Source organism: Sander lucioperca, chromosome 24 (genome assembly GCF_008315115.2).
Source record: "Sander lucioperca isolate FBNREF2018 chromosome 24, SLUC_FBN_1.2, whole genome shotgun sequence".
Taxonomy (NCBI): domain Eukaryota; kingdom Metazoa; phylum Chordata; class Actinopteri; order Perciformes; family Percidae; genus Sander; species Sander lucioperca.
Window position 1 is genome coordinate 12772618 of NC_050196.1, and position 14265 is coordinate 12786882.

The window sequence follows — 14265 nt, forward strand, 5'->3', positions numbered from 1 at the left end:
AAATGATATTACTAACTCAGAGTCATAAACTCAGCAAAGTAAGTTTGTGACTCTTTTCTATTTATGCTACTGTTACACTTTTTCATGTCACAGATAAATATCTCAATGATTTTTACAAAGGTTACACAAAGAGTAAACACACTGCACCTCACCAGGAGTCATGTTTCATTGTGTGGTTGCCACTTGTGACCACAGTAGCCACTGTTTACCAAAAGCCACATACATAGTCTTGCTTCATCGGTCTAATTTGCTTGCTTCATGCTAACACTTTCTATAGTCTTTGTGCTAAGCTAAGATTACCAGCTGCTGGCAGTAGCTTCATATTTAGCGCACTGTACAGTCTTGGCTGTAGCATCATATTCAACAGGAAGATATGGAACCATATCTTCTAGTTATTTTAGTATCATATCTTGTGTAAAATCTACTACACCAAATTGACAGATTTATCAGCAAGTCATTAAGATTGCATACAATTTCAGATACCACAACTTATCACCTTTTAGTTTCTGAAAGCTGCATGCAATAACTCAAAAGTAGCAAGAGCTTTTTTTGGCTTTTAACACAGACCATATACCTGTGCTCACGATTAGTCTACTGTCAAGAAGTGTGTCTTGTGTGCAATTTATTCAAGGTCCCGTTGTCCTTTGCCTAGTTTACTAGTCCTGCGTTGGGAATCTGTGTGGTAATTTGTGTCAGCGCCAATTAACCAGGTCAAACCACTGTGCAGTCAGACTAGGCGGAAAAAAATGTAACCGATTTGAAAATGAATTTAATATGGATAGAGAAAATAGACCTACTGCTGCTACATAACTGCTGACATGAAAATTGAGTCATCAAAAGATCTTTGCATCATAAAAACGTACGAACTGTTCTGTCTTCAGTGGACGTATGGCATTTTGAAAAGAGCCTTTTCATACAGTAAGTAGGTAAAGAGTGTGTATGCATCACAGGTAACAAAGCTCCAACAATGTGTGCATGCAAACGTCAACATCCCTGTCAATTGTAATTAGCAGCAATTTCTGAAGTAATGACAGGTAATCATCAGCAAGGCGATCTGAATAAGCAGCCACAGTGAGAGCACTATTCTAAATTCAGCACTTGTTCAACAGAACTTTGCATTTCCCCCCCCTCACACTGTTGATATAATAGGTGGGTGGAATGAGGGCACATCATGAACAGTGCAGCATGCCCTGAGCTGTGTGCTAACTCGATGTCAGAGCCACAGTGAGTAATGATGGCAGTGAGGAGACTGGCACAGAGGCAGGGACAGGGCTTATCAGGTTTATGCTGCGGATGATAAAATGTTATATTCAGTTTCAGATTCTAGTGGCAGGGAGAGGGAGAGAGATGATATCTAAAAACTAACCTCAACACTGCAGGAAGGCAATGGCAAAAACAGGATGGCATGTATCACTCACACACACACACACACACACACACACACACACACACACACACACAAACACACACACACACACACACACACAAACACACACACACACACACACACACAAACACACACACACACACACAGTCTCAATGACACACCTTCTCCAGATTTCTTACAAGTACTAACTTTGCTCCATTTTGGAATTAATTAGCTGCCTGAATCTCATCAGGTAATTATCATGATCGAGTCGAGGCAATAATTAAGTTTTCCTCACAGCAACGTGGCACTTTGATGACAGTGGGATCTGAGTACCGTCTTGCAAGGATACTTAAACGTAGTCAACACAAAACCTATGATGTCAAACTAGTTATGTAGTTGGTAATCAGCTCACTCTGTTAACTAACACGTTTTTACTCTAACAAGTGCCTCTTTACGGTCTCGCACAAGGCTATACTGGTCAGATCCTGATCCTATATATACCAAAGTATGACATAAGATTAAATCACCTTAGAAAACACTATATGTGTATTAATCTGCAGCTAAAAAAAAGTCCCTAATTAATGCACTGCTTTTTCTATGATTTTCAACTGTGGGAGGAGGGCTAGCTCAGTTGGAAAAAGGTGACGTCACGTACTTCTATGCACCAGTCAGGATTAACCCACACAGTCCTGATGAAGCAGATTAGTTGAGTTTTTGAATGTTAAACTCAACTCAATATAAATATTATGCATGGATGTTGTTTTCCAAACTTAAACAGGAAGTATTGCTATTGTATATTATATATATATATATATATATATATAGATAAGGGCTGTCAAACGATTAATTTTTTTTAAATCGCGATTAATCGCTGCATTTCTATAGTTAATTGCGATTAATCGCATATTTTATCACATGATTAAAATTCTATTATTTTACATTTCAAACAGTTTTTACGTACATATTAACAATCGAAAGCAATTTTTGCCAGTGTATCTTGATTGTGAATCAAATGAATGCAAAGAAAGTTACTTTATGAACTTGATTTTAAGATTTGTAAGATGTGATACGAGGAAGTGGCAGCTTGATGATAAGTAACGGTGCTGCAAAGGGTCAAAATAGTAGCCTGTTAGGCATGACGCAAAGCCGAGTGAAGTGTAAAATAAATTAATAAATTATTTTTTTTATTTTTTTTATTTTAATTATTATTTTTTTTTTCTTGCCTTGTATCAGCATTATCATTGTTACTAGTAATACTACTGTCATTACTTATAATTATTACTATTTGTTTGGGTGTTGAGTTATAACTGCAATTGCCATTACTACTCTGTCTTTATTTCCTTTCCTGAGCAATACAGGGTTGGGTTTGGGGGTTACATTTTTTTTTTAAATGACATGGTCTTTTGTTACACCCTTGTGTTATCACTTATTTTATAAAAATGTCAATAAAGAAATTGTAAAAAAAAAAAAATAAAAAAAAATGAATAAATGCCGGCATGCGATTAAAAAAAATTAATCGCAATGCGTCGGCCCTTAATCGCATCGCGATTAACACGTTAACGCTGACAGCCCTAATATATATATATATATATATATATATATATATATATATATATATATATATAAATATATACGCACACACATTTTGTCATGAATATTTAATTTTATAGACAGATAGTAAGTTTTTAGTTTTTTATTATTTTATGCATCTTTAATACATTTTTGTAAAGCCCCTTTCTAACACTGTAAAGAAACATTCTGTATACATGAAGTTGTATTATTTTCAATATACAACAGAACAGAGATAATTCATGGTTGTGATGATAAAGAAAATGACAAAATAAGGCAGAGGTTATCTTAAAGATGAGAATTATTCTCCAAATCAACTGTATAATTTGTAAATACAGTGAATAAATGTATAGTAGTTAACATCATTATCATAATGATGTTATGAACAACACTTTGAACTTTGTAAAAGCCAAAAGTGATGCTGCTCCTGAGGCTGAAGAGGATGACTTGGGGAAAAGTAGAAACAGTGTAAATGCTGAAGCACAAAGCTGTATCAGTGCCCTATCATTAGAGAGTGGACATTAAGACTGTGAAAAGATTTTTGCATTCACAAAGTCCACTTCATCTTCCGAGGCGGCAGTGATGGAATACGACTGCAATTTGCTCCTTCGATATACCATATATAAAAATGATATAATAAATCATTATGGAAAGGGGAATGGCTCCGCCGCTCTCCAAACACCGTTGTCCTGTGAACAGCCCTTCTTATTGTTTCTAAATTCAATAGTTTCCCCCCCTGTGCGCTTCTTTTTATTACTCGTCTCATTTATTGCAGTGTGGTGTCTGTTCATATCGGGCTTTGTAAATGAAGTTTTTGCAACAAAGGTTATTGAAATAAGTCCACGGGATCCTCGAGGATAAGTGTAGCCGGAGAGTTAATTGGCTTTTTGAATGTTGGATCGGAGTATAACCTTTCCTGGAGCAAGTTACCATGGCGATATACCTGTGCTGTATTGTGAAACACCTTTGTGAGAAGCCAGAGCTGAGGCCCAAATTAGTTCTGTGGCCTACTAATGTTTCTTCATGAGTGTGGGCTCAGAAACCCTTTTGAAGCAAACGTACCATATGTATTTTTATAATCTGTTGAATGAGATTTGTTATTTGTCCACATTGTTCCTTCCTGTCCAGCCCACTGTTTAAATGTAATTAACAATTCAAAGCAGGGTTTTAAAGTGGCAAGGTTTATGTCGTCTGTGAAGAAGCCAAAACAGCTTAATCCACTTACATTTGTATTCTTTCCCATAATAGGTATTTCCCCATGGAGCACCAGTCAATTTTCATATAATCAGATTTTATTACCTCTTCAGGCCGACCCAGGGCCGGGGTACCGGTGAGCAGGATGGCCCGCTTGGCGCTCTGAATGAGAGGCGCCAGAATCTTAGTCCGCGCTGCGTTCCTGGATTTGAGGTAATGGGATTCGTCCACCACGACCACGGCGAACCGCTGCCTGCTCAGAGCCTCCACCAGGGGGCGGGCATCTGTGGTGAGCAGGCCGTAACCCAGCACCGTCACCTTACTGCTGCTGATACGCCTGGACAGACGGACGGACGGACACAGACACACACGGACACAGACACACACACACACACACACACACACACACACACACACACACACACACACACACACACACACACACAGTATGCTGATCAAACATATGTTTCTGGTGATGTATCACAAGTTATGCTATTTCCTATGTTATTTCCTTAGAATACAAATATATACCACACATAAACACTAACATGACAAACATTATCTATTTATTAGAGCTGCAACTGAAATTATTATTTTCATTGTCTGCTTAATATTTTCTCATTTAATTGTTTAGTTTAATAAAATGTCAGAAAACAGTGACAAATGTCCATCACAGTTTCCTAAAGCTTAAAGACATCTTCAAATTGCTGCTTTTGTCTGCCCAACAGTCCAAATCCCAAATATATATTAATTTCACTATCATAGAACATTCACATTTGCAGAGCTGGAACCAGTAATATTTTCGCAACAATTGGTAACCAAAATGTGTTCTTTCATAGCAGGTACCCGTTTTTTAACAGGACGGTGTATTTGGGATTGAGTAAAAAAAAAAAAAAAAAAAAGACACTACAGTGCCCACAATCCCACAAATAATGAAGAAACATGTCACCCAGTGCAGCTCATTGATGTGTTTTTAATAGTTTTTGGAGAACAATGGAGCTCGATGGTGCAGCAGAATAAGATATATCAGGCTTTGATACACACACAATACTTGTTATAGAATATCGCCAGCCTCATCCTTTGAACTGCTACTGTAGTTCTTACAGTAGTCACTTTTAACATTGACACGTGTGTACAGCTAGAACTAAATACAAACTCAACATCTGTTCAAATGTTCTAGTGTTTATTGACTTAGCAACTGAACCCTCAAGGTAAAGTAAACCAGACTATTTAAAAAGGGTGTGTGGACTTAATGTTAAAGGAGGACATACACACGGACAATGCCAGGCACAAGCTAGGGCTGCAGTTTTTTTTAATATACTGTACATTTCCTCTACTCTAGTGATTAAGAAATCCACTCCTGGGCTGTATTGCAATTTCTATATTTTCCAGTAGACACAAACACACAGATACACAGTCACAGATAAACAAACACACACAGTGGCGGCATTCAGCTGCATGAAACTCAATAAGAATCTCTGAGAAATCAAAAACCATTCCAGCATCTGCCAGCTTTTAATTCTTTGCCTTCATCACGCACACATTTCCAAGCTGAAGTACACCTAAGGTGCCATTCATGTTCTACCAAAGAACAAGTGAGTCAAAATACTGAGAGGAGATGCTGCATAATTTTTTCTTGCCTCTCCGTTCAGTCATTAACACATCCCAGTTCAAGGACACGTTTTCCCCAGAAGGCTTTCACAACCTCTGTGTGCCTCGTCTGTGTGAGGTGGAGAGGGTTTTTTTTTTTTTTCCTTCCAAGTCACAGATAGAGAAAGTTTGTTTCATTCAAAAATAAAAACTAGGGGGAACTAGGGGAAAGTTGAGATGATAAAAGTATTTTATACGCTGCATTAGTCTACCGTGCAGAGATACACTGAAAACCAAATCAATATAAACAGCTGTGAAAAGGAGACACATTTCGCTACAACAGCATTTTTCCACTTCCTGCATTAAAAAAAAAATCAGCTCTTGTTCAATATTGCACATGCCGCGTTGACATGATTTGTCTGTCAGCGCTGTCAAAAATCGGCCCGTTGGCTCCTGACACAGGGACACTTTGAGATTAAATTGTCAGCCGCAACTTCTCTATCTATCACACTGTCACGCTTTCACACTGTGTGACCAAAAGTGTGTTCATCTATTTATTCCAGCTCCTTAATTATTATCGCGTGCATGTGAAGCAAGACACTGACACAACTTCCCCTGAAGTTCAAATAATGGCTGCAACCTTTTCACTTACATAATCCTGTGTAAAATAAACATAATCCACAGGATTATGTGCTTTGCTTCGATAACCTAAGCATATTTATGCTCTGAAAACTGTGGGTCTGAATGGGCAAAATGTGTCTCCATCTGCTCCATAACATGGAGAAAATGTAGAATATAAAAATTTGAATATTTGCTGGTTTCGTAGTCATGTGTGATAATAAATTGCATATTTAGGTACTTTAGGTTTTGGGTTCTTTGAAGACATCACCTTGGGCTCCAGGAAAATGATTCAGGAAATGATGAGTCTGCCGATTACATATTTATCATCCATTTGAAGCCCATAATCAAAACATATTCTAATAAAATGATGATTCTTCAAAACCAGTGCACATTTTATTATAAAGTCTATATTACAAAGTATAGTGTTGTGCTTTTGCATATCTACCCAATGTTCAACTGTACATTTCAATCCATGTTCATGGAGCATTTAGCAGCTAAAGAGCCAGATATTTCCCTCAGGAGTTGGTGGAGACCAAAACAGAGCTAAAAGAAGAGTGAATAATGGACTTGCACTCATCAAGTGGCCAAAAGCAGTACTCCAAAATGAATGCATATGTTGCCTCATATCTGCTGAATGTGTAGTTGAGCAACTGTTTGCTAACAAGTTCCTCATATGTGCTTAGGTAATAACGTGTATGTGTGTGTGTGTGTGTGTGTGTGTGTGTGTGTGTGTGTGTGTGTGTGTGTGTGTGTGTGTATAGACTGTGGCTGAGGTGGTTTCGGAGGGATGAAGGCCATGACCTACATGGTGTGGCTCTTGTTCTCCACCAGGTTGATGTCTCCGGGCTGCAGCTCAGGGAGCCACCTCTCCAGCTCTTCGATCCAGGGATATTTCAGTGACGAGGGCACCACCACCAGGAGGGGCCACTCCTGCCTGAAAGCGTACGCCACCGCGATGGCCTGCACCGTCTTCCCAAGACCCATCTGGACAGACCAAATCAACACCCGGCGGAGGGGGAGAAAAACAAGTCAATTGCGCTGCGACTCTGCGGTAAATTGCATATGACGGCCGAGCTGATGTGAGGGCCCAAGAGTAATAAGGTCTCAGAATGATTCTTGTGTCAAAAGAGATTAGGCACGTGGGAGTGCTGCACAGGCCTGACAAATTAATTTGGAAGGCATGCAGCGAAGTCCTAGGTTCATTTTTCTTTTTCGGGGAGGGGGGGGGTGTAGATTTCCTGAGCCAGCGTTGCGTTTGCTTACCTCATCAGCGATCATACATCTGTAAAACAAAACAGAGAAAACTTTATCAGAGCTGAACTGGTTGCTACAGTACAAAAAGTTTATAGCTTACATATAAAAACAGCATGTGCAGCATGGGAGCTCAAGAGCACCACAACATCCTTCATTAGAGAGGCATTTATTGTTTCCTTTGTCCAGACAGTTCTGACTTGTCCAAGGATCCACACCAGAAACCCTCCTGTCACAACCAGACTTCTCGAACCGTTCTGGCCACGGCAAACACACACAATGTCACCTCACACTCAGCTGCTCTTGGACATATATTACAAATCTGTCACTTGCAATTTAGGTCTGCACTGGTGCTTTGTTTCAGTGTGAGAGCTGTCGTTGCTATTCAATATTTATGTTGCTGTTGTTGTTCTTCTTCTTCTTCTTATTGAATAGTTCTGTGTCTGACACAGCTGAGTGTCTTCGGAGAGACTTTGGGGAATGCTCACTGTGTTTGGGTTCATAGTAATACTTATTTATGGAGTTTTGTTGTAAATAGGTGTTGTTCCATAAAAAAATTTAAATAAAAAAATAAATGATCTTGGGCACAGATGTGAGTTCATTTAATGCCAGGCACACACTGTACGGATTCAGCCCAACTTTAACCACAAACTGGCCCCCGACTAATTTTAGAATCTATCTGGCTGTTGGACATTCTGCATGTCAAGACATTCTGGTGGAAAATCTGTCTTGGAAGTGTTTTCACTGTCCAATTTCCCAAGCGGCTGCTGTCAAAAGATCCTTTATAAAATGCAGTGAGCTTTTTTTAATATAGTATTTTACATGATGTGGCTACTGTAGTCTTGATAGCATCTTCCAGCCATCTGCAGCTTCAGCTTTTGTTCCTGCTTGCATTCCGTTCATAGCAGAAGTGTACAGAGTACCGCTGCCTTTCAATTGGTCCGTATGTGTATTGTGTTGACAATTCATCAATTGAGTAAAAATCAATGACATTTTATAAACAATTTTATAAACAGTTAAACAAAATCAATAGATAATTGATAGTAACACTAACCATTAGTTGCAGCCCTTTAACTGATTACTAATTACAACAGTAGTGTGAACAATGGTCCGTGTACTTGGCCCAACGGATTTTCGTTTTGAAAGGAAAAAAACAAAAACTGAAAAACTTTACTAATTACCATTAGTAAATAGGAAAACAAAAAACGGAAAACAACCCATTATTCGTTTTTTGTTTTGATATTAAAAAACGGAAAACGAAAAACAATCTCGTTATCCGATTGTCTTTGATGTATTTGTAGATGGAACTCGGAAATTAAAACGTGTGTATAAATCTTATTCCTTTGTCAGTACCCGATCCGTACCACCTGTAAAATCCGTTCTGTGCACTGCCTGATCAGTTCTACGCTTGCGCGAACACCGGCAAACTTCACAGCTCTATGCACGCATTGGCGTAAGGATGTTTGGACATTCCCGGTTACCGGAAGAAAACATTAGACAGTGACAGTAGACCGTTATGATGGCAAAGATGAAGTTTACAAGGTGTTTGCTGGAGTTGCCTAAAGTATCTGTTAATGATATACGGAGGGTCGTCCGGCCATCCAGTACAACACCATGTAGCAAATTAAATAAAGACTTCAAATTTTACGTTTCATCATTTCTTTGCAACTTTGAAGGTAATTTGCTAACGCTAGTTAGCCTGAGCTAGAAGCCTTGCTTTGGTGTTTTAAGTCATGACGCCGTCCTGCTTCAGGTTAATCATGCTTGAAATAAAGTTTAAGCATGTGTATACCTCTCACTTCATGTGTTTGTATTTTTATGAAAGTATCAGGTAAAAACAGGGCTACAAATGAGATCTCTGTGAGAGACCAGCTAACTCCTAGCCAACTATTATGTAACTCAATGCTGGACATTTCACCCCTAATTCCGGTCACTTTACTGTATTTGTATTTGTTTAGTATTTGGTTTAGAAGCTTTTATTGGTGATTTTTACGGTACAAAGTCCTGCTACATACGTACATAGCTAGCTATATATGCTCCGCTATGTAGCATTAGCATGCACAGAAAATCTCGCACAGGGATATTGTTAGTTTTCTACTACATAATTATGTGCATGCACAGAACGGATCTTACAGGCGGTACTGGCCAATAAATGCTATTGAAGGGCGGGTCTTGGCGTGGCGGGAGTAACTTCCGGGTCACGAAAAAATACCAATGCAAAATTAAGGAATACTGTCGGTACACGATCCGTTCTGCCTGCACGATCCGTTCTGCACATGCGCAAGATAATACTGTTTTACGTATCTGTCGGTACACGATCCGTTCTGCCTGCACGATCCGTTCTGCACATGCGCAAAATGTTCGCGCATGCGCGGTTGTACGAGGATTTACGATCACTGCACGATCTGTTCCACGCTTCCGGTCGACAGCCAAGCTAACGTTAGTTTAGCTAACAGCTAATTCGGCTAACTGCTAGCTGAGACAGCATGTAATAACTTTAAAAGACCCTCAAAATAAAACTTGAAAATAAACGTTGACATATATAACAGCTGTTACGTCAGTTCTACTTGTGCTCATTTAAAATACAATCACTCAATACTTGTCTTTATTGTTATTACTGTGAAGTCTTAATTTAGCTGTAGCCTGCTTTTCCCATTACGTTTGAGTTAACGTTATTTTAGACTGAATCTAGCTGTCAGCTAGCGGTTAGCCGAATTAGCTGTTAGCTAAACTAACGTTAGCTTCCCGGTGGAGGCTAGCCATAGGCTAGCGTGGAACAGATCGTGCAGGTCGTATGGATACTGTCGGTACACGATCCGTTCTGCACATGCGCAAGATAATACTGTTTTACGTATCCATACGTGTGCGTATACATGTGCAGAACGGATCATGCAGGCAGAACGGATCGTGTACCGACAAATACGACTTATACACACGTATTTTAATTTCCGAGTTCTATCTACAAATACATCAAAGACAATCGGATAACGAGATTGTTTTTTGTTTTCCGTTTTTTAATATCAAAACAAAAAACGAATAATGGGTTGTTTTCCGTTTTTTATTTTCCTATTTACTAATGGTAATTGGGAAACTGGCCGTTTTTCGTTTTTGTTTTTTTCCTTTCAAAACGAAAATCCGTTGGCCACCAAGTACACGGACCAACAATGGTGATGATATATTTACAGACCTTTAGCCTAAATCGATCTTTGTCAATCCTAAATTCTCCTTTAATTTCACATTTTTAAAGAGCGATTTGTGAGACATTTGTAAGATTCGCCTGCAACTGAACCTTAAACTAGGATCAAAGTAACAGCTCGCCTATCTGGCTGTCTCTGATATGGTACTTTGGCAACCCTATAACAGCCTCCTTTACTAGTTCCGCCTTTACACTATACATGATAAAGGAACAATGAAAGTGCGACACGTTCCTTAGCTGAAGTTGTCCTCTGTGGAAAACGTACAGATAGACCAACCTCTGGTTCTCTCTGCCCAGTGGATTTGGGCCTATTGTCATGACCTTGCTTATTCATAAATGCTTCCAACACCATGTCAGAGCAAACAGTGCGACCGAAAAAGCTCTGAATACCTCAGACACAGTCTCTCATTATTCTTTCTCCTCCTCCTCCACCTCCTCCCCCCCATCTCCGCCCCATTTCTCTCTTTCAGCTGAAGAACATGATTAATGTGCACCTTGCCACTGGTGGTTTTTCTAATTGCCAGCACACTGGCACAGTCAGCGCAATGCACACGCACACACACACACACACACACACGTGACAATATGTGAAAAATTGCACAAAAGAAAAGACACGATATATACGAACACACACGCGGACGCATGTAAAGGTGTACACACACACACATATATGTGCTTGCGCATACACCCACCCACACACACACACCCACACTCACAAACTGGGGAGAGTGCTGCTGGGGCAGGTGCTTGCCATTTCCCAACACATTAATCATCCACCTTTAAATAACCTGAGTGTCGTCTTGACGGTTTGAGACTGCGAGGATGCTGCAGTGCTGTTGCCTGACGACGGCACGGTCCCCGCCGCCCAATCTTTCTAATGTTATCTCTGAAACCCACAAGCCCCAAAGTGTCAGGAAATGGGCTCCCCCACCTCCCAAGCTGGCTACGATGATTTGATGGGTTTGACCTGTGCACAGTGATGTGTTGTGTGGCCCGGTGTCTAACCCCAATCTTCCAGCTCCGTTAAGGTTCACTACTGAGGACTGGACCTGTAGTGTGCTGTGGTCAGTGGGAAAGCTGCTCAGAGGTTGGACGCTGCACAAAAGGCTGCCTCAAAAGGGTGCTACAGTGTGCCATGCTCGCACACAATTTATGCGTTCAGAGCGCAGTTTTGCTGTACATTGTGAATGAACTCAAACTCAAAAGAGTAGTCTTTAGTGGAAAAGGTTTGGGCTTTTTTCTACTAGTAGGAGATGGAGGATGTTTTAACAGTGTGTGTGACTTAAAAAAGAAAAAGTTTAAACACTAGCTATATGGGGCAGTCCACAACTAGTGTTTTGCTTATACAGTAAGTTCTTTTTTCCTAACTTAATCACACCCAAATCTATCATGAGAGCTCCTTTATTTTTTTTCAGTGGTGCTTGAAATAGAAAACTTTTTGTACTTTGACAATAGTTAGACACACACACACACACACACACACACACACACACACACACAAGCAGGCTCTCTTTCTGGCTTGTGTTAAGTGGAACATTTCTTTTTCTTCCTAACTTTATTCCTGTGGTTCCGAAAGCGATTCTTTTTACCATTTATCTTTCATAACGTTTCCCCCACAGGGAGAGATTTACATAAACTCCATTTTTATATTGTTTTTAATCACATCCAAAGAAAAGAAATACACATTAGACATAACCATAATAAATAACCAGATAAAAAAAAAAAAAAAAAAAAGGACCTGTTAAATACGCAGTTGTGCCGCAGCTAAGACTGGTGACGACGGTTATGGTTGCCGATTGTTGTAGAAAGAAAACACTGTCCAGCATGTGAGTTCGCAGGGGAAGAGCTGTGAGACTGAAGGAAATACCACAATTCTCCTCTTACAAATTACAAAGAATTCCTAAGCTATAAAATGCACCATTGCTCATTTCAGTGCACTCAGGAGTTTTTCTGCTACAGTCTTGGTCTGGGTTGACCAGTAGCTTATTGTGGCTAATACTAGCTAAAGTTAGCAAGAAAACGCTGAGAGGTTTAATCAGGGTATTTATAAAGGCCAGTCTCAATGCAGAGAGTGAATATATTGTGAATCTGTTGCCTAAGGGTGTGTGTGTTATGTGTCTATTCTCTTGCATTATGGCCTTAGATAACCCTTGATACTTTCTTTTGCTACGTTAAATCATAATCCATATCCTCCTGTATTTATTATTTATTATTAGTAGGATGTACATAGAGATGTATGAATGTTGGGCTCTAATGCAACTATCTAATATAATCTAATGCATCTCTAATGATGCATTTATTCTGAAGATTTCAAGTGAGCAAATTTTGTACTTTAACAATACTGGTTAAAAATGTTTCCCACCAGCATAATTCTTCTCTCTAAGACACAAACTGACCCAGCATGCTACAACATTTATTTATCATGTGCAGCCTAAAGGTTCCTATAAAAGCCTCTTATACTATCTAAATAATGAAAACACGGCTAAGGCTACGGGTTACTGATGGCAAGTAAAATGCCATTTTTCATGCTGTATAATAGAATGCATCTCCTGCCGTCTTCATAACACAAAAATATAACACCCCCTTACATTGAAACCTAAAGCAAACTTGATTAGGAAGAAATGGAATTTTGAGCACCTTAGAAAGTAAATACTGTAATCGAGGCACTTTAAAGTGCCCATATTATGAAAAAATCACTTTTTCTGGGATTTGGGGTGTTCTGTTGTGTCTCTGGTGCTTCCACACACATACAAACTTTGAAAAAAATCCACCCATGCTGTTTAGAGTGAGATACAGTTTCTGAATGTGTCCTGCCTTCAGTCTCTGGGTGAGCTGTTCAAAATCGACACGGCTTGTGACGTCACAAGCCGAAACGAGCAGGCTAACCGCAACCATTAGCTCGTAGCGTTAACATGCTAACGCTATGGCTAATGCTAGCATGCTAACGCTAGCATGCTACCTCGTTCTCAATAGCAAAGCACTGCTACAACACACACAAGTTCACCATAATCTACAAAAGAACTACTTACATGTGCGCCCTCATTTAGAAGTCTCCCAGCTAATCCTGCCTTGTAACTGACCGAAGTTGTAGAAACAGCCTTTCTTTTACTGTCTATGGAGCTAGCTAGCTGACATGATCTACATCTGAGCTACTGGGCATGTGCAGTGCAATCAAAGATAGTACAGAAGAAGAAGAAGAAAAGAGGTCTCACTCTGTAGCTAAAACAGAGACCAGCTGAAAAGAGGATCTGCAGCAGTGAGAGAGAGCACTGCAGTACAACACAAATATGGTGTTTTTTGAAAATTAAACCATGTAAACCTATTCTGGTACAACCTTAAAATACAATTATGAACCTGAAAATGAGCATAATATGGCTGCTTTAAAGATGTAGAGAGAGAGATTTCCTTATTTTCAATTTGATACTTGACCCAGAGTCCCTCCTCAGATACTGCTCAGGTACATGGGATTTGTCCA

At 39.6% G+C, this 14265-nt stretch overlaps 1 protein-coding gene across 3 annotated transcripts in view; it reads right to left on the reverse strand.

The window, feature by feature from the left end:
• zranb3 (zinc finger, RAN-binding domain containing 3) overlaps window positions 1-14265 on the reverse strand; it is a 78757-nt gene that overhangs the window by 60314 nt on the left and 4178 nt on the right. For all 3 annotated transcript variants that reach the window (XM_035998404.1, XM_031291864.2, XM_031291863.2), the window contains exons 3-5: window positions 7607-7625; window positions 7149-7327; window positions 4238-4469 (exon numbers count right to left, since the gene is read on the reverse strand). In XM_035998404.1, coding sequence (XP_035854297.1) covers window positions 4238-4469; window positions 7149-7327; window positions 7607-7625 — 430 coding nt within the window. The remainder of the gene's footprint in view (window positions 1-4237; window positions 4470-7148; window positions 7328-7606; window positions 7626-14265) is intronic.